Below are 19,339 nucleotides of genomic sequence, written 5' to 3' on the forward strand. Positions count from 1 at the left end.
TAGAGTCTAGAGAACAGGATGCGAGAGACCTGTGAAGTATGAGCAACAAGGAAAGGCTGGAGTTGCAAACTTAAAGATGAAAGGACTGAGGAGGAATATGAGACTGCAAGTACACAAAAAACTGGTGCAGAGATGGGAATAGGCCATTTCATGAGTCCGTGGATGATAAAATAATAACAGTTGGCTTAAATAGCGAGAGCGCTATTTAAGATAGCTACAGTTAAGATAGACATTAATAAATCCTTTCTAGTTGAAAGGATGGTAAGGTTTTGGAATAGGTAGCCTAGGAGCCTTCATCATTGAAACACACTAACAATAAGCTAGACAGATATGTTAGAAATAACATAGATATGGTTGCTTAGCATCTGATGGAGGATAGCTTTGTATGAGCTCTTGAGGTCCCTTCCAAACCTGTGATGATACAAAATTGTGATCATCAGGATTGTCTTGCAGACTTTTAGTTAAGGGGCATTTTGAGGTCACCTTATAGAACAACAAACTGATAATGTATTCCCTTAACATTCTCTGTTCTTTATAATTTTTATCAGATAAGCAAGTGTCTGCCTTTTTGCCTATTCACAATTTTGTGGGTTTGTGGTTTTTTGGTGTTTGGTTTTTTTTTTTTTCTTTGTTTCTTCTTATACGACATTGCACAGCAGTTTGGGGCCAGTTTGATTGTAGGTAGGTATAATACCAATGCCTTTAATTTTGTATCCAGTTGTCATTCAACTTGTGTTGAAGTTAGAATTTATCCTAAGGATATTCATGACGAGTAAATGGCGCTAGTCTTGACTGTTTCAGTGATACATGAATCTCTTGGTCTCCCTCGCTTCTACGTCCACACTCCCTCACACCCCACACACCCCCCCAGCAAGAGAGTGAAAGAGTGAAGGACACTGTGGCTCTCTGCTTCGTAAGAAAACTAGTTTGCTTTGTATAATATTTCAGGGTTCTGCTGTTGTTTTAAAGGTCCAGATAGAATAAAAGTTGCATTTGCTTCTGCAATATGCTTTTTTTGGAGGCAAGAGATGCTTTAGAGTTGGCTTAAAATGATAGGCATGTTCTTATGAAGTTGTTGCGGATCTTCAGGTGAAAGTGGTCTCAACTGTCAGGTTTTCTTTCTCACTTTGTAGCGTAGTATTTTACCATATAATAGCTTTTGAATAAAGTGCAATGTCGCTTGCTTAATTTTTGGTGATATTGAGCAGGTACTCTTGTCTTGTCTTTACAGTGTTTGGGGGGAAAACAGCAGTTTTCACAGCTGTTGAGTCTTTGAGTTCCTGTTGATTTGTTCAGAGCTTTCAGTTTCCTGGTGTTTCTGAAAACAGTGGATTTTATTTCAGTCATATATATCTCATGATGCACGTGTGGGGTTGGTTTTTTTTTTTTTTTTTTTTTAGCCTGAGATAGTTCAGATAAATACGTTTAATAGCCTGAAACACACCTTACTCAGAAAGTACTGGGCTACATTTGTAGTCTTAGGGAATACTTTGTATATATCCTTCAGTTGCCATTGGTAAGCTCAGACAATTAACTTCTTAAATGTATTCATTTATCTTGAGTTCACTTTCAGTAGTGTTGTCTGCATGTCAAAACAGCTTTGTTGCTTTGATTTTTATTAATGGTTTGTATGGGATATATCTGGAAAAATTTCTTCTGTATTACATCTTTCTATTGTTGCTTCAATTTCTTTTTAATTTTAAGTCTTCATTGTGATTCCTAAATAAATAAAACACTTATGAAAAATATTTCTTTCTTTTGCTGTTCTTTGCTGCAGGTATAGCTCCTTTTCAGTTCAGATGCCTTTAGTGTTGTCTTTCTAGTTAGCGTTTCCTGGAGTTAAATAGCTGTCGCTTAGACATCCTCTGTAGCCAGATCTGTACAGAGTTTCTAGGAGAAGTATAAGCTTTATTGCTAGAGCTCCCTCCTCTTCCTGAGCTTCTCAATTTTTATTTTTTTTTTTTTTTAATTTTTGCAGCTACAAAACTGTCTATTAATAGAATTAGGCATTGTTTTGTTGTATAGGAATGTAGCCATTATCTTTAGTAATACCCCAATTCCTAGTTCCTGGAGTCAGTTCTTGGGAATTTTGCCCAGTGGTAATGGGTCTTACTTAATAATTCCTACTAAGCAGTTTTAAAATTTTCATTTCTGGCCAGTTTGTTTTTACAGCTAAGAAAATCAGCTCTAGAGGTACCTTTGTGGATCCAGTTGTTAGGTGCTTTTGCTTTGTGAATTTCTATTTCTGTTTAGTTCCCAAAACTTCCAGCGGTTCCTCTGAAGAGGCTGGGAGGCAAACTTCAGTTTCCTGGGTGAAGTTTCTAACAGCCTGTTTTATATTCATGCATATTTGGAGTGTGGGGCCATGTGGAATACACCTGCTGGAACTCTTGCATTTCTGGAAAGACTTTTTGGCCGTCCCATCTTTTGTTCCTGTGCCTGCCACGTGTGCTATGTCCAGAGCCGATTTCATAATTCCTGCATTACAACGAGCGTCCTTGGAGCAGGCTGCAGGCAGTCAGCTATCGACTGTTGGCTCTAGAGGCCATTGACACCTGTCTGCTCACCAGTCTCACCAAGCAGCAAGCAAAGATTTACAAGACTGTTGTCTGGGATTTTCCAGCTGTTAATATGTATGTTTTATAGCATATAAGCAGCAAATCTGTATTTAAGAAGTGCTGGGCCTGCTTGTGTGCTGTTCAGGTGACCTGTCTGTGCTGGAGGACCAACATACGTTCAGTTTGCATTGGTGTTGCTGTGAAGAGCAGATCACCTGTGCAAACTGAATGAGTACTTTGGAGGTATGGGATGTTGGCCTCATGTGTGGGCTTATCTGTGCACGTGTACCGGGCGTGTTGAGATTTCTAACATTTGGCTGGGACAGTAGCAGTGAGTAGTCCCAGTTATTTTGTCTAAAGTCTAGAAATTCAGGTAGTATTCTTAAATTCTTCACAGTTGTGTTTGGAAAACATTGCTGGGTTTCTCAGGTGGGGAGCAAAAAGATGCTTTGGGGAAACTTGAGATGATAAATTCAGCGAATCCTTTTGTACTTTGCAAGTGGCTTAATTGATGTATGCTGCACATCCAGGTTAATCTTACCAAATTTTAGATATCTGGAAGTCAGAGGCCAGGTTTGCTCTACAGTAAATGCGTGGGGGGAGCAGGGGGAGTTGGATGCTCCAGATGGTTTTCCTTCATAAATGTTTATTTTAGTATAAACTGAATCACTGCCTGGAGTTTCCACCAGAGAGGAAATGTAGATGTTTCTGCTGTGGAGGGGACATAGGTGCCTAGCTTCGATTTATATCTAAACCTAGGTGAAATAAATTTCCGGTTCTACTGGTTGCTGACAGATGCGTTCATAATCTACTGGCATGCTTGAGAATCCACTTGATTGCTCAAGTTTGTAGGATGTTTAACTGTAACTGATTTCTTTGGATAGCCTGATTTTGCAGAGCTTCGTTTTCACCAGGAGCCTTCTGTGGCACAAGCACTGAGTGCTGTTCCCTCTCAAGGCATTGTTTTCAGTAGTTTAGTTGTTCCGTGTGTCTTATTTCTTATGCTTTTTGTCCTTGCTGTTAGCTGGTTAGGTTTATACTCAACTTTCTTTTATCTAGCATTGAAACTAGACATCCTGCCCGAGTACAAGTGGAGAAATTATGTCAGTGAAATAATGGGCTGTTCTCGCACATGTGCAGCTGAACAAGTTACTTCATTGAAATAACTACCTGTCCTCCTCATTGACTCATTACAGCCTCTCAGTTTTCAGGATCATATGTGACTGGATGAATTATCCTCTGGTTTTACTGCAGAATCTTTATTATAACAACAAAAGTCAGTTTGGTTTTGGTTTTGTTTATTAAAAAAAAAAAAAAGATTTAATGTGTGTTAGTATATTAAAATTTAGACTCACGTAGGAATCTTATTTGTCATCCAGGATTTTTACCCAAGATCTAGAATGTGACTTTTAGTTCATTTTGAATCTGATCTTGTCTTTGCATTCAGAAATGTCATACGTGTAGGCATAAAGTGACCTTCCGGTGTGCAGTTCCCACAGATAGAAAACGTGGGATTATCAGTTTAGAAGTAATACCTAGCTAATGCTGTAATATCTATCCAGTCTGCTCAAGCAATATCCATTGCTCTTATTCTTTTGGCTAAAAAAATTATTTCTCAGTTTATTCTAGAATCGTTTGACACAATGATACAGAGCTCCTCTGGTGGTGCATTACTTATTTAGGGAAAAGATCGTAATATAGTCAGAATTAAGTGCATGTTTAAAATGCATGCAGCTCCCTTTGGAAATTTGAAAACTTCAGAACCTTTCAGGAGCATGGTCCACCTTTACCCTGCGACATGACCATAAATCATTGGAAAAGTGGGCTTTTTGCCACAAAAGCATGGATTTATTCTTCAAATGGTGACTAAAATCTCATAACTTTTATTGCAAATGATGTATGAAACATAATCAAAAATATGGTGTCTGATCTATACTGGCAATAAATATTTTGTTACTGGCAATTGGCTTCAAGCAGTCTTAGAATCTTTAATCATAACAAGTAACCTTAAGCATAAAAGATGAAATGCAGAGCACTTTTACAAGAATCCTTATTGTTTTAATCAAAATGACAAATTACGATCCTGATTCTGCAAAAACTTATCTTTGTATTTATACTTTTACACTGCGATTAGCTTCAGGGAAGTCCTCAGGATTTGCTTTCTCTGTGTGAAGTTTAGCATGTTGGTAGGCTTTGTGTGGTTGAAGTCCATATCGAAATTTTAGCTTCTCAGATTTTCTGAAGCTTTTTTTTCTAGTTTAAGTGGTGGGTAAGCGCATATTTGGCATGAGGGGAGATGGGGTCAGAATATATGTTTAAAAAAGTAGTATTTGGCTGTGCAGTCTTTAGTGTTGTGTTAGTATTTGTGCCTTGGTCATATTAATGAATATATTTTGTTTTCCATGTGTTCCATATTACATTGATCGTAACGCGAGTCTTGATTTAGGCTTTATGGAGGATAAACAAAGACTTGGAGGATAATACTCCTGTTCCCACCCCAAACCCTTTCCCTACCCTAGTATTAGTCTTGGAGGAATAATGCTTTTTCTAGGTTCATGTGAAAATTAGAGAGGAGAGTCGCAGAGCTTAGAATATTTTGGTTTGGTTTCATGGCAATTCTTTGCCTCTTTTTTTTTTCCTCTTTTTTTTTTCTTTCATTTTTGTTTTAGAAGTTAAAGTCTGTGTGTGGATGGTGAATTGGTCAAAATTATTATTTAAGGACCATTAAATTGTGGTGGTAGACTAAGTGGTCAGGTGTCAAATGTTTTAAAGGAAAACAGGAAAAAATGAACCTGACACTAACCAACAGTTCTATTAGCGCGTTTTCAGGCTGCGAGCCCTTGCTGCTTACTTGTCATCCTGCCACTGCATACAATTTTGCCTTTATACATAACTAGTTAAAAAAGTATGTTCTGTAGCTAGATTTTGGCTAAAACCTATAGTGGAAAAAAAAAAAACAACTTCAAAAAAACAACAAGTAAATACTTATTTTCTACCCTTGATTTCTTTATGTCTTAGTCTTGCTGGTCTAATCTTCACTCTTTAAGGTACTTTAAGTTGATCAACTGAGCTTGAATGGAATGTGTTAAAATGTTTTTCTTAATATTGTTCAGTATTTTCCTGTGGAGGTTTTAGTTTAAACACAGCATGTTATAGATATGCTGAAGTCAAGCAAGTTTATACCTTTTTTTTTTTTTTTAAAAAGTTTATACCTTTTTAAAAAAAAAGTTTATACCTTTTAAAAAAAAAAAAAAACAAAACAACAAAAACCACCATATGTATTCTGCCTACTTAATAAAAATTATCTAGATGTAGCCTGTTTTGTTTGACAGCAGTGTTTTACAGTTTGTATAACTGATAACTTTCTGTAAAGCATTGGATGCTCTTAGGAACAGTTTTTTACTTAAATGCCAAGTATCAAACTTCTCTCTGTCTCTCTCTCCCCCCCCCCCTTTTTTTCTTTAAAGGCATTGCTGCTCCAGAGGTTTCAGAGTACGTTAGTCATAGCAGAACACAACAATGAGACTCTTACACCCATTACACTAAATACTATCACTGCGGCAAAACGTCTTGGAGGTGAAGTTTCTTGTTTAGTAGCTGGTACCAGCTGTGACAAGGTAGGAAACGCTGTTCTCATATGAATGAAATAATGAATGCAGTGAAACAATACTTGGTAGCATCTTGGTCAGCCTGAAAAATAATCTCTAGTGAAGAGGAACTGTGCCAGGAATTGCTAATCTGCCGGAAATGTCGTGCGCTTGAACTGCTCTTCTGAAGTGAAAATGTGGATATAGATTTCATTTCACATGGGAGAATATCGGTACCAGTTGTTATAAGCTTAAGCAAGCAAATTTTTCGAGGACTAAAGGACAATTAATTTTTAAAACAGTATTTCCCTGTAAAGTTTGAAAAACAAATGTTGCTGTGCTAAGAACTTGGAAAGAAGCTTGCACTTGTTCAAATGGAAACTAGCAGAAATGAAACAGCACAGTGACAAATAGGGCTTCTGAGCATCTTGCTTTTATTAGTCAACTACAGAGTGTTTGCAACCTAAAATTCTGAAATTTAGTGCTTCTTGACTATATCATATAGCTTGTGTCTAAAAAAAGTTTCTTGCATGTTAGCTGTTGTATTGTTAGTCTAATTTTTATGTGCAAAATCTAGAGACAATATAATTAGTAATTAGTGACACTTTTATTCCGGCATGATGTACTCTTGTGTGAACAGTAAAAGTACAAACAATTATGCCTAATATTTTTCATACTGAGCTATTTTTCATGAATTGTTATTCTGAAAGCAATATGTAATTTTTCATGCAGGAGGCGTACTTATGGCAGCTAATTCGCAAACAGGTGGAGAAACCTCAGTGGCTATTCTAAACTGAGACCCAGGTGTTCGAGCTAGAGACCTGGAAGCAAATATATATCTAGATCAAGAAAATAAAAAAAAAAAAAAAAAAAAAAAAGTTTTGCCTGAAATGTCTGTCTTTGAGTTTCCTTATTCTCTGGCACTTGTGTAGTAGAAAAATGATTGGGAATGGTTTGTTTGTTTGTTTTTTAATATTAAGTATATGATGTCTGTTTGTCAATGTATGTCATGCTGGGAAAAAGTACTTTACAAAAAATGAAGGTTTGTTTTTGTTTTGTTTTTTTTTAAGTTTCTTTTTAAGATTCTGTGTTGATAGGACAAAAGAGCCAGTTACTCAAACGGATGTTCTGTAGCAGCTATTACAGAATTTTTGTTTATTTCCTCTTGTTAATTTTTGAGGGTAAACTGATACTCAGCAAACTCAGTAAAACCATGGTAGCTCTGGGATGATGCATGTGGTCTCCAGACACGGCTGTCAGTCCTCTTCTCTCTGATCTGCAACAACCCTTTTATCATTTAAACTTCACTTCTGCAAATTTAAAGGAAAAAATGCATAAATATAGAATTGAAAATATACATCACATCAGTAGGCAAAGAGTCAGCTGCAAACAAAGGATTGCTCCTAAAATTTGGATAAAGATCGTAACATGGCTGTACATTTGTATTTGCATTTGATGCTTGTGCAGTAGATATTGACTGATTTAAAAGAAAGTAGGATTGGTTTCTTGATGATTATATCAGAATACTGAGCAATAATCCTCAAGTGTGATTGTTATCGGCTGTTGTAATAAATCACGAGATCATTGTGTAATCCTGCATGCAGGAGGCAAGCTTTCCTGTGTTTGATTTGCTTTGTAGTTTTCTTATTCACAAAATTCATTTTCATTATCCCATAAGGCCCTATGCTGTGAGTCAGATGATCTGCATTTTGTTCCATCAGGTCCGTTCCGATTTTGAAATTCACATACTTTTGTGTTCCAGTTTTAACTAATCTGTAGGTTGGGAGCTCTTTGCAGCAGGGACTCTCTCTTGTTATTTGTTTGTGATGCCTGTTATAATACAAACTAATAATAATTTATTTGTAATCATAGGTAGCACAAGAACTCAGCAAAGTGCAGGGTGTTGCGAAAGTTCTAGTGGCTCAGCACGATGTATACAAGGGATTTCTAGCAGGTGAGAGTTGTTCTTACCTATTGACAAAAGATATGGTATTTATATTTGCAATTGAAAATAAGATAGTTGTAAATTTTGAGTAATATATTTTTATCCTCAGAGGAGCTGACTCCCTTGATTTTGGAAGCTCATAAAAAATTTAATTACACCCACATTTGTGCTGGAGCATCTGCCTTTGGGAAGGTAAGTAGATCAAAGTGCCTCAAAAATTTCTTATAGAAAAGAGACGGAGACGCTGTTGTGCGTAAGAGTGTGAATCAAATGCTTGAAAGTGGTCAGCCATGGTCAGTTTTGAGTTTTCAAAAAATGTTACAGTAGTTTGCTTAAGAGGTCGTTAGTTAGAAACACTGATTCGTGTCCGAGTTTTATTATGGGCTGACTTGGACAAAGGAACAGTGTAGAAGTAGTATTTAGTGGTAGCCAGCTAGTTCTATCTACACAAGGCAGAATGTACAACACCACAAAATAGATTAAGTGATCTGAAAGCATTATGAAAATTGTAAGGAAAAGTACAGTGAATGGAGATGAAAAATGTATGATTTGCATTTTGGAGGGGGGGAATAGCATCTATGATGTAAGTCACGTAAACTGAAATGTCTGTAAATACATATAAATAACACAGATCCAAGTCCTATCCAAGATGTTTTTTAATGAAAATACATTTTTCAAAGTGTTTTTTTTTTGTAAGGAGTGTGTTTTTAAGTACGTGGAGAATCTCAGTACTAACAATCTGGTCAATGTTGTGGTGCAGCTAAATTAGAGAAAAAGGATAATTCAGAAATCTTGCCAATGTGGGATGAATAATGACATCAGCCTTCCATCTGACTGTTTTCACTCCCAATCAATATCAATCCATATACTTGTAATTTTGTGAAGAGAAATCTTTACGTACCTTAAGTCTTAGGGTTTTTTTATTTTATTTTTTCTTTTTATTTTTGATCTGCAGTTTCTTGGTAAAGGTTAATAGCTTTTGCTTTAAAGCTTATGCTTCCATTTTTAAGTGCTTAATGTGAGTAAGGATTTTGGAACTGGGTGCTTTTTGTTGTACCAGATTCGGAGGGGGACAAAAAGCCAGCAAAGCTCTTGCTGTCATTAATGTCTTCGTGATTTATGTTGCTCTTTTTATCCTCCTTCCCATTCCTGAAGGTGCTAAGTAATTTTCTAGAGTCAATTTCAGAGGAGGAGATATATGTTTTAATACTAATTTTTAAAATAATAATTTTTTGGCTTTTGGGGGGAGAGCGCAGGGGTTTTTTTCCTATTGTCTCTGGTAACTAGCTTCCAAAAATGCTTTTTTTTTTTCTTGAAGTGCTAAGAGCTCAGTAATCCATAATTGTCAATTTTCTGAGTAAATTGCATCTATATTCACTTTTAAACTATTGAAGCAAATAAGCCTCCTAATTTAAGATATTGAATTAAGGGTTTACTTACGGTAAGTCTCATAAAATGTCTAATGTTATTACAGTAATGGGATTTTATTTGGCTGCTAAAGCTACATGAGTAGCCCTACAAAAATCTTGGTATGTGCCTTTTTACTTACAGAGAGCATTATATGAAGTTAAAATCAGGACAGCAGGCATTCTTTTAGTGACCGTGTGCATTTTACTTAGCCGTTACTTTGCTAACTTTTCATCTTTAACTTCTAGAATCTTATTCCCAGAGTGGCTGGCAAACTTGATGTTGCCCCTGTTTCTGACATTATTGAAATTCAGTCACCAGACACGTTTGTGAGAACTATCTATGCAGGTGGGTAATCACAAAAGGTATGTGGTATTTGTGCAATAAAGGACCCAATACTGATAACTTTTCTACATAATCCTGTTGTTAGTACCTTGGAATATGATAAGAATTTTCACTTTACAATCTGAATTGCTGTGGTTCATAAAAATGAAACCTGGGGATGGACGTGATGCTCCATGTGTGAGAAAGCAAGTAATCCCAACAACTTTGGTACTATCAGTTAGAAACCAGGTCTGTTTTTAATTTTTTAAAATAAATTTTTAAGATTTTTAATTTTTAATGACTAAATTTTTAAAATTTTTAAAATTTTTAATTTTTAATTAATAAATTTGGTAATCTCCTTTATACATACTGCATTTCTTTGTTGATGTACTTTTAATCAGATTTTGTAAAACGTAAGACATTAATTGTCCAGCTTTATTTAATATGACTAGCATTAGTTCTGATTTAAGATACCAGAGGGTTATTTTTCCTAATTATGAAGACATTGAACTAATTATTTAAAATATTTAATTGACTTAATTTGCAGTTCTTTTTTCGGTCTTGTTTCTCTAATGCTTGTCTGACACTGTGTTTTAATTTAGATATGAGCTCATTAGCTTGTGTTTCTTAATTTTACTGTGCAAGATTGTACCACGTGTACCAACGTGGTATTACATTTCGAGTTATGTTGCCAGAATGTGGTTTTGTGTTGCACTTTTAAGTTACTTCCCAGTAATTCACAGTTTCAAGATGACTTTGTTTATGAATAGCTGGTGTTGCAGCATTTTTCTCTTTTAGTGTTCCCTGCAGCCTCCAGTGTGAAGTAAACACCTTATAATACGCATTACTGAGAGAAACACAATCCCACAGATGCTTGGGGCAGGCCTCATTGTCTTCTGATGAATTCATGCAAGGGGATAAAAGATCTACTTTCAATTATAGACACTCTTGATGTTTAAGAATGACACTTTCAAAGTTGTTTTTTTTTCCCCCTTCTGAAATTTAAAAGCCCATTCATAGGAGATTATTTTCACGCTCTGTATCCTTCAAAAATAGAGGATTTGTTATCATACTTCAGAAACATGGAGCATAAATTAAAATATTTGTAATCTACATTTATTAAGTGCCTAGGTTTCAAGTTTTAGTCATCTAAAACTGCAATTTTGGGAGGTAACTTTCTAAATGTTGCCTATTGTAGTAGAACTGGTAATGTGTTTCTGACATTAATTTTATTTGTTTTTTAAGAAGCATGGTACGTCTGATATTATCTTCTTTAAAAATATAATGTGAATTTTTTTTAGGAAATATTCTTTGCACTGTGCAATGTGATGAAGCGATTAAAGTATTTACCATACGGGGAACTTCTTTTGAGGCCGCACCAACAAGCGGTGGTAGTGCCAGTTTAGAAAAGTGTGAGTATTTGTTCTGGTATTTTGTCATTTCATGTAATAGAGTTAATTTTGCTCGCTGCACAGTGATGTTTTGCAGAAGGATTTGTCAAAGCAAACTGATTGTCATAATCTTAGTTTTATGCTTTTAATACAGGTACTTGCACTTTTTAGTGATGTCTGGTAGGGGAAGATATGGATTATCAGCTCACTTTCTACTTTGACCAGAAGTGGAGGTTATCTGTACTGAAATCTGTGCCTGTTTCACTCGCTGCTTAAACCTCTGCCACCACAATCTTGAAAGTTTTCCTTATTTAAAGTTACAGCTGTTTGAATAGCCAGATTGGTTTTCAAAGCAAGATTGAGCAAAAATAAAAGTGGCTGGCTATCCACAGTTTTGGTTTAATCAGTTGTATTTCAATTGAGATAGGTCGTTACAGTGTCTAGCTAAATTAGTAGCAGTTTAAATTGATTTGAGAATACCCAGTTGTTGTTTTAGATCAGTTTTAACTAAATCAGTTTAAATTATTATTTTAACAAAGCCAGTACAGCTTTGATAATAGAGAAATCCAGCCACAGAATCACAAAATAGTTGAGGTTGGAAGGGACCTGTTGAGATCATCTAGTCCAACCTGCCTAGAGCAGGTTGGCGAGGACTGTGTCCAGTCAGGCTTTGAGTATCTCCACAGCTGGAAACTTCACAACCACTCTGGGCAACCCGTTCCAGTGTTTGATCACCTCTGCTGTTTTTTGCTGTGGGCCTTTTTATGACTGTGCTGTAGATCCAGCAGAGGCAATCATTAGTAATGTGCTGCATGTGTGTGTGTCTCAGTCCTCATATTTTTCTGGGTGGCTTAGTACCTGCCCCTGAACCATTCAGTATTTGCTAATGTCTGTGGTTGTTGGGAAACAAAAGCTACTTGATACTTAAGATCAGCATATTGCACTGTCATTGCACTACTTCATTGTCTTGTTTGCCTGTCTTAGTAAGAACCACACTTATGCTGGGTTGATATCAGTCTATTAGTTATACAACAGACCTTCATTTTAGTACAGCTTTTACTATATGTTACTTAAACACGACTAATGAAAGAGGCTTGTAACTCAGAGCAATTACTCGTAGTAGTTAAAAGCTTGTAGTAGAATTGGTTATAGAATTAACTTTTGCATTAAGTTTAAGCTCAAATTTAAAAGGTTGAAAATACACGCTTTATCCTTTTTCTTGCGGATGTTTTTATTCATCTGATGAATGCAGTAACCCCTCCACCGCCTGTTGGTTTATCTGAATGGATTGAGCAGAAGTTGACGAAAAGCGATCGACCAGAGCTTACTAGTGCAAAAGTGGTTGTATCGGGTGGTAAGTAGATAATACTGAAACTGTGTTACATTGCATTTAAGTAATGGTACATCTTGATTAAATAATATTTGTAGCAGAACAGTATAATGTGATACATTGAAAAAAAATGTTATGACATAATTATGAAATACGCATAGGGGCCAGTGGGAATGCACCCAACGTGTATGTTTCGTGAAGAGACAAAACATGAGTTTAACATAGGCTAGTAGGCTTTTTAAGGACATTGTCATATTTGGTGGGTCCCTTTAAAATAATAGCAATGTGAAGTGTTTTTAGATCCAAATCTGTCATGCTAAAAATTATTGCTAATCATTACAGGCAGTCCAAACATCATTATGTAATGGCTTTAATGGTTTAAAAAATCATTATATTTGTATTCTGCTCTTCAGGTATAAAGTGATGGGCTGTGATTTTTACTGTATGCCTATGGCTAAAAACTTATTCCTTAGTTATCCCACTACAGAGTTTCGTACCTAAAGCCAGCAGAGGGAGCACAAATTAGTAAAAAAAAAAAAACCTGTTTCCCTGATTTCAGTGAATGATCCTGATGGTACTGTGTGCAGGAAGTAAACTAGAGAGTGGTGTTGGTTTATACATATGAAATAATAATACTAATCACAAAGACAAAAGCTAAATCTCCAAATATTAAATACTATTTAGTAATATATTCAAAAATACTCTATGCAAGCGTATATTTGTGCCTTTGCAAACGCAAATATTCATACAGAAAGTTTATGTAGGCAATAAAAAAATCTTAAAGCATATTATGTTCTTTCTTTATCTTTTTTTGTTCTTAACTTTTAAGGGAGAGGCTTGAAGAGCGGTGAAAATTTTAAGTTGTTATATGACCTTGCAGATCAATTGCATGCTGCAGGTAAACTTGTTTTCCTCCCTTTTTTTAACCCTGGTTAAATATTTAAATATTGTTTAATATGGTTTAAATATTTAAAAAGGTCACATTAAAAACAATGTTCATCTTAAGTCTTTTATTTTCATGTCTCTATCAAATAAATTCTTAAAATCCTGTTAGTTTAGTTGTAGATAAAGTTTTGTCTTGTCCCAGTGGTCAACTGTGTATTTAAATGCCCATGTATAAAGCAAGATACTAAACTGTAATATTCTTTGTCCTTCACAAATCTCCAGAACACAAGCTCACAAAGAAAAAGTGGAGTTGCATAAATGAAAAAATGGTCTTAGCTCACTTTGAAGAGCTGATATTTTCTTCATACATCCTTATATACCACTCCTTTACAGAATCCTTTTCACAGTTCTTGTAGTTTGAGTCTTTTTGCTATGCTTTTGTATTAACAGGACAAAACTGACCATGTACAGTGTTTCAGCAAAATATTTTAAGTAAAGGTTGGGGGAGGAGGAGGAACTGTTTGCTTTAACATTTTAACTACATTTGGTTTAGATTTCACATGTGATAATAAATTTATAGTTTTACATGAATGGCTTTTTTTTTTTTTAAATTGGTGGCTTCACTAACTAAATGTCCATGCGGCATTTTCAAGTTTACTTTGATATTTTGCTTTACTATGCCTGACTTTTGAGCTCCACAGCAGTGTAAGATAGCACATGTGTTCTGTTCAAACTTGGAGGAACATTATGGGAAGGCATTTATGGGAAAATCCTCTTTCGACAAAGCAACAAGAAAAAATAATGGAAATCTGCCAGACTGAAATCCTTGGTTTTAAATATATGGCCCTTTGGTGCTGGGAGTAAGGATTTCCTGTTGCTTATGAAGTGCATTAGCACTTAGTATTTGGAAGTTTCAGCCAGTGGTATAGAGAGGGATTACTATAAGAGCTTTTAAGAAGGAAGTTTCTAAATACATGCCCTTAGAGTGTGGGTCTCTTCAGTAAAATACACGTGCTTTTGTGGTGATAGAAATTTGGCTTGCTAGTATTTTAAAAGAAAACACTGGAAATATTTTCTTTCAACTAGTTGGAGCTTCCCGTGCAGCTGTTGACGCTGGCTTTGTTCCTAATGACATGCAAGTTGGACAGACGGGCAAAATAGTAGCACCAGTAAGTATGGAAATATCTTTCATAAAAGAGCTGTGATGTTTTCTAGCATGCGTTTTCCTTCAAAGCAGATGCTTAGAAATGCACTAAGTCTTGATACTGAGCCTAACAGGAAAATCTTAGTGTGCCCATTGTGATATTGTCACTGCATTTGCAAAACTGCAGCAGCAAGCTGGGATGTAAATCTCTACTTTGGGTCAATTGGAAGTGTTCTGCAGACAGTTTTGTCAGAGGTTGTGCATGCTGGATTTTTTCATAATTGCCTGTGCTGAACCTTTTTAAATTTTCTAACAGCCATCATTGATATGCTAAAAGATGTCATTGCCAACATAAACTTGAAATTATACTGACATGTGGCTTGATCTCTGGGAAGTGTGTTTTTCGGGTTTTTTACAGGTGATGATCTTTTTAAAAGTTTTGGTAACTGTAACTGGATTATTGCATAACATTCTAAGCAAAATTTTTGTGAGAGATGAAAGAAACTGAAGAGAGAAATAATCTACAGGCTGGCTGCTGTAGAGGGAAATACCAAGAAGGGCATACTCTAATGAGTGGCTTAATGTTGGGAAGTAACCTGCTGCACATCTTTTCTGCTATGCACCCTGATTTCACAGGGGACTGATTTCTATTCCTGTGTCTTTTTGGATCTGGGGGGGAGCCTTTCTGTCATGTAGAAGTCTGAGATTGCTTTCATTGTTCCTTATGACCTGGGGAAAGTGGTAGACAGATAAAGTACATTTGAGCATTTGTAAATAAGATACAAATGTAGCCTATCTCAGTGTGGGGTAGAAGGTGCGCTAGCCAGTACTGAGATGTGATGATCATGGACATGAGTAGGGAATTGTGACTAAGAACACGGACAGGTGTGGCAATCTGTCAGAGGTACGCTTTGAGCTACGTAATTGAGTAAATATTTAGCCTTTCAGTAAGAAGTTCTCTTTGATGAGTGCCTATGGCAACAGAAGGCACCAAGGAGCAACTTTTTACTTGTTAATGGTTTATTGAAACAAGAAAGGGAAGGTGAGCTGGAACTTAGAGAAACTTGTCATATTTCAAACGCAGCATATACCAAATCACAAAAATTTAAATAATACTAAAAAGCTGTACTTGTCCAAAGCCTTGGTGGGATCTGAAATGTTTTGCCTTTTTACCATTAAGAGCTGCAAATTCAAGAACTTCAAACCATGAACATTATTTTTTCCAGTAATACATCCAGCAGGATAGAGCAGTGCTTGAAGATGTCAAAGACAGGAGCTTGTGATTCCTGGAGTCTGTTGTCGGTTCTGCCTGCTGGGTTTTCTTGAACGAGATATTTCATGCTTCTGAGTTCTTCTGTCTTGAAATGTGGATAGGGATGTTTGCTGTTTTTTGGTTTTTTTTTTTTTTTCCAAGTGTTCATCAGAGGCCTTCTGATGATAGCCCCGTAGGGCTAAGTGGAGCTGTTTCTAGGCACGCTAATGTTTAACCTGTAAATCTATAGGATAACCAACTGCTACAAAAAACAGCTTCTGAGAAATAGATTTGTTGATAAGACTTAAGGTCCACCTGGTTGCATATTGTGTCTTTCCAAAATCTTGATAGCAGTGATATTAACCTCTGCTATGCAAGGAAATTGTGAGGCTTTACAGATTATAAACGCAATCCCTAACTCTTCTTTCTGATGATGTCTGTCTTTTGTGCATAGTATGTAATTGTTATTTTTTTGGACATAGTGCGGGACAGCTGTAGCCCTCAGTGTAATGCTTCCTCTTTGCTAAGGGGATATTTGTATTTAAATATAATGCACTTTCTTTTGGTCACACGGTAGGCATAAGGTCCAGCGTATGGCAGCTATAGGTCTTGGCAAGCTAATCAACACTAATTCAGGAGGTGCAACTGCAACATACATGGAAATTGCAGGTTCCAAAGAAGGTGGGGTTGGCTGACGCAAGGAGGCAATCTTTAGTTAGTTGTTGCGAACCCAAACCTTTGAAAACCAGGGAGTAAGCTGAGTCTCATTTAACTGCATATTTTGAAAGGGCATGAGACGACACTGACAATCCGTAGTTCCTCAGTACCCAAATACCATTAGTGAAGTGGAAAATGCTAATCTGAAGACAGCTCAGCTGTGGTTTGTGTGTCTCAAGGCTCAATGATGAACCTTCTTTCCAGAGTCAAGGGCATACAAACAATTACGTTGAAACAAAAAAGGCTACTTTTTGAAGAAGATACAGTGCTAGAACTTGCCACAGATGGCTCATAGCAACATGTGAAAGTCATAAGAACATACAGCCACATCATAGGATCACATCAATGTCATCGTTTTCATCTTCTAGAGGATTGTTAAAATAGCCGTTAGTCAGTCAGGACTGACTAATGAATGTTTAACTATTGTGTCAATAAACGATCCTAACTGGCGCAATTGTGTGGTGCTACATCTTTTTGTCAGCAGATTGATGCATTTCTCTCTCATCTCCCTTCTTAACAAATATTTATTAAGTAGCGAGTTATGCAGAGTACTGAAAATGATGTGCTCCTTCTTTCAAATTGTTCAAATATTTCTTCTGGATCTTAAAATAAATGCAAGGACAGCATACAGTGGCTTAGAAGTATAGAAAATATTTTATGTTAATTGTAATCGAAAGTGCAAGTTGAATTGATACTAAGCCCTCAGAGTTGCTGACTAGAGGAATTAATTTCTCAGTGTGCTGGGTAGGTATCTTGAATATGAGGCAGTTCAAAGCTGCAAGTTCTTAACTTCACATTCCTAATTCTACTTCACCGTCTTTTTGGCACTTTAGCTAGAAAATTATTCTGTGCAGTGGAAGGTAGAGTTCACTTAAAGAAGGAGTAGAACTGACCTTTCTTGATCAGATCAAGATTATACTGGCCATTCCTCTAGCTGACTGCTTTCTCTCCTGTGAGGTATGCTTGATATCACTAGTTCAGGGAGAGCTCATGACGTTTTATCTGGGAAATTGCAAAGCGGCTTTGTACATCGGTTAGTTATATTAGCTGAGACCTGAGTTTTGTGTTTAGTTGTGAACTCCAGTTGACATGGTGCGTGCCCTCCTGGGCATGTGGGTTTTCAGCAGGGAAGGAATCTTGGATATGAGAAACTGTTGGAGTTTGAGACATACTTGCTCTTCTGTGCAGCTGTTAGTTTCTGATGGGAAAGTATCTTAGTGTATGCTCTTACTCTTCTATTAATAGTCTCTTGCCCAGTCTCAGTGGAGGATTGGAATGCGTTGTTTTTAACAGACTCTGGAATTGGGTCATTTTTGGAGACTACAGAGGGAGAAGAGTTGGTTACAAGCTCAGGAGGAGGGGAGGTGCTTCTACTGCTGCTTTTTGTGTATGGCTGCTGGGGAGTGTCTCTCTGCTGATCACTGGGTAAGAAGGTAATAATCTAAAAGATCTGCTTATTTCTTGCCTTGTGCCCTTGATTGTGGATTTGGTGAAGGAAGGGTAATTTGGGTCGTTGGTCCTTCGGTAATTCTGTGACTGGCTTCAGTTTTTAAGAGTGCAGCCCAGGCAGTGCATCACAGGGCATGAGAACCTCACAGCCACAGCAGCTTTCCTGAAATGCTGATGTATTAATACATGAACAAACGGCCAGTCAAGCAACAGCTGTAGTTCATTTTACTTAAGTAACGAAAGAATGCAGTTAATTAAGGAGTACAAATTTCACCTTCTTTCTGTTTGAGAATTAGTTCTATACAGTATATCTACACTTCCAAAATAGCCTTGGATCTCTAAACTTAGAGCTTTTCTTCATGTTGAAATTCATGCGTTTCATTTTTTTTTTTACTGGATCTTTGGTAATTTTTCTTTTGTATAATTTTATTCCAGTTCTTAAAATGTTTGGTGTATTATTTTTGTTCCTGTTAGTAGCTTTTTTTTACCTGTTGATTTCAGGTGGTTGCCGCTCCTGTTGGAACATTCTGTCTTATGAAATAGAAGGCTGATTTGTATTATTTGATGAGATGGAAGGAAGGAAATTTTTAGGCATAAGTGGATTATATTAAAATAGAAAATGTTATCTTCCTAACTAAAAAAGTAATTTAGTATATTCAATGTCTTTAATCAGTGACAACCCTTTTAGGAGCGTAGTTTTTTAAATTAGAAGCCAGTTGTTTTCCATGCTTTCTTATATGCAGGTGTTCTGCAGAAAAATGAAATTCAGTTCTCAGATCAAGCACCGTGTGTAGTTTCTGTTAAGAAAAAAGCCCCTGTAAGAATGTCCAAATTAGTTGGGTTTGGATAAAAATATCCTTCCCATGAGTGCCTACTGTTAAGTACTAGTTAAATATATCCAGTTAGGAAATCCTAAATTCCCTGCACAAATCAAGCCTCCCACCACCACCCCAGAGTAACTGCTCTTTTTAGATAAGAAATTTTCAAATAGTCGGGGGCTTTAGTTTTCACAGTAAAAATCTTCCCCGTTCCTTCTGTCTTGTTCACAAAAAAAAGAAACAAACAAGAACAAAAGGGGGGAGGAGAAGAAAGAAAGAAGGTAAATAAAGTGTTTCAGTTAGTTAAATCTTTTATAAATAGAACATGAATCCTTCATTTATTAGTTCAATATTAGCTTTCCTTACCCTAGGTATAATTAGCAACATTTCTAACATACAAAGAAGTATGTAATCTTTCTCATGAACTTGTGTAATTTGTCTAAAGAAAAAATTTTGTTGTGAGAAACGGAAAGCAACTGCTATGAGCCTTAAGTAGCTTCTGTCCGTTTCTGAACTGTGACCTTTGCAGTAC

The 19,339-nt window shown here is 36.3% G+C and overlaps 1 protein-coding gene across 2 annotated transcripts in view; it reads left to right on the plus strand.

The window, feature by feature from the left end:
• The window catches only part of ETFA (electron transfer flavoprotein subunit alpha), a 32,915-nt gene that overhangs the window by 1,511 nt on the left and 12,065 nt on the right, over positions 1-19,339 (plus strand). For both annotated transcript variants that reach the window (XM_087745094.1, XM_087745095.1), the window contains exons 2-9: positions 6,026-6,175; positions 8,018-8,099; positions 8,200-8,282; positions 9,746-9,845; positions 11,123-11,233; positions 12,465-12,566; positions 13,372-13,440; positions 14,514-14,596. In XM_087745094.1, coding sequence (XP_087601220.1) covers positions 6,026-6,175; positions 8,018-8,099; positions 8,200-8,282; positions 9,746-9,845; positions 11,123-11,233; positions 12,465-12,566; positions 13,372-13,440; positions 14,514-14,596 — 780 coding nt within the window. The remainder of the gene's footprint in view (positions 1-6,025; positions 6,176-8,017; positions 8,100-8,199; positions 8,283-9,745; positions 9,846-11,122; positions 11,234-12,464; positions 12,567-13,371; positions 13,441-14,513; positions 14,597-19,339) is intronic.

This window comes from Nipponia nippon, unplaced genomic scaffold (assembly GCF_047370975.1).
Source record: "Nipponia nippon isolate SJK-2023a ecotype South Korea unplaced genomic scaffold, ASM4737097v1 scaffold_9, whole genome shotgun sequence".
NCBI classification, from domain to species: domain Eukaryota; kingdom Metazoa; phylum Chordata; class Aves; order Pelecaniformes; family Threskiornithidae; genus Nipponia; species Nipponia nippon.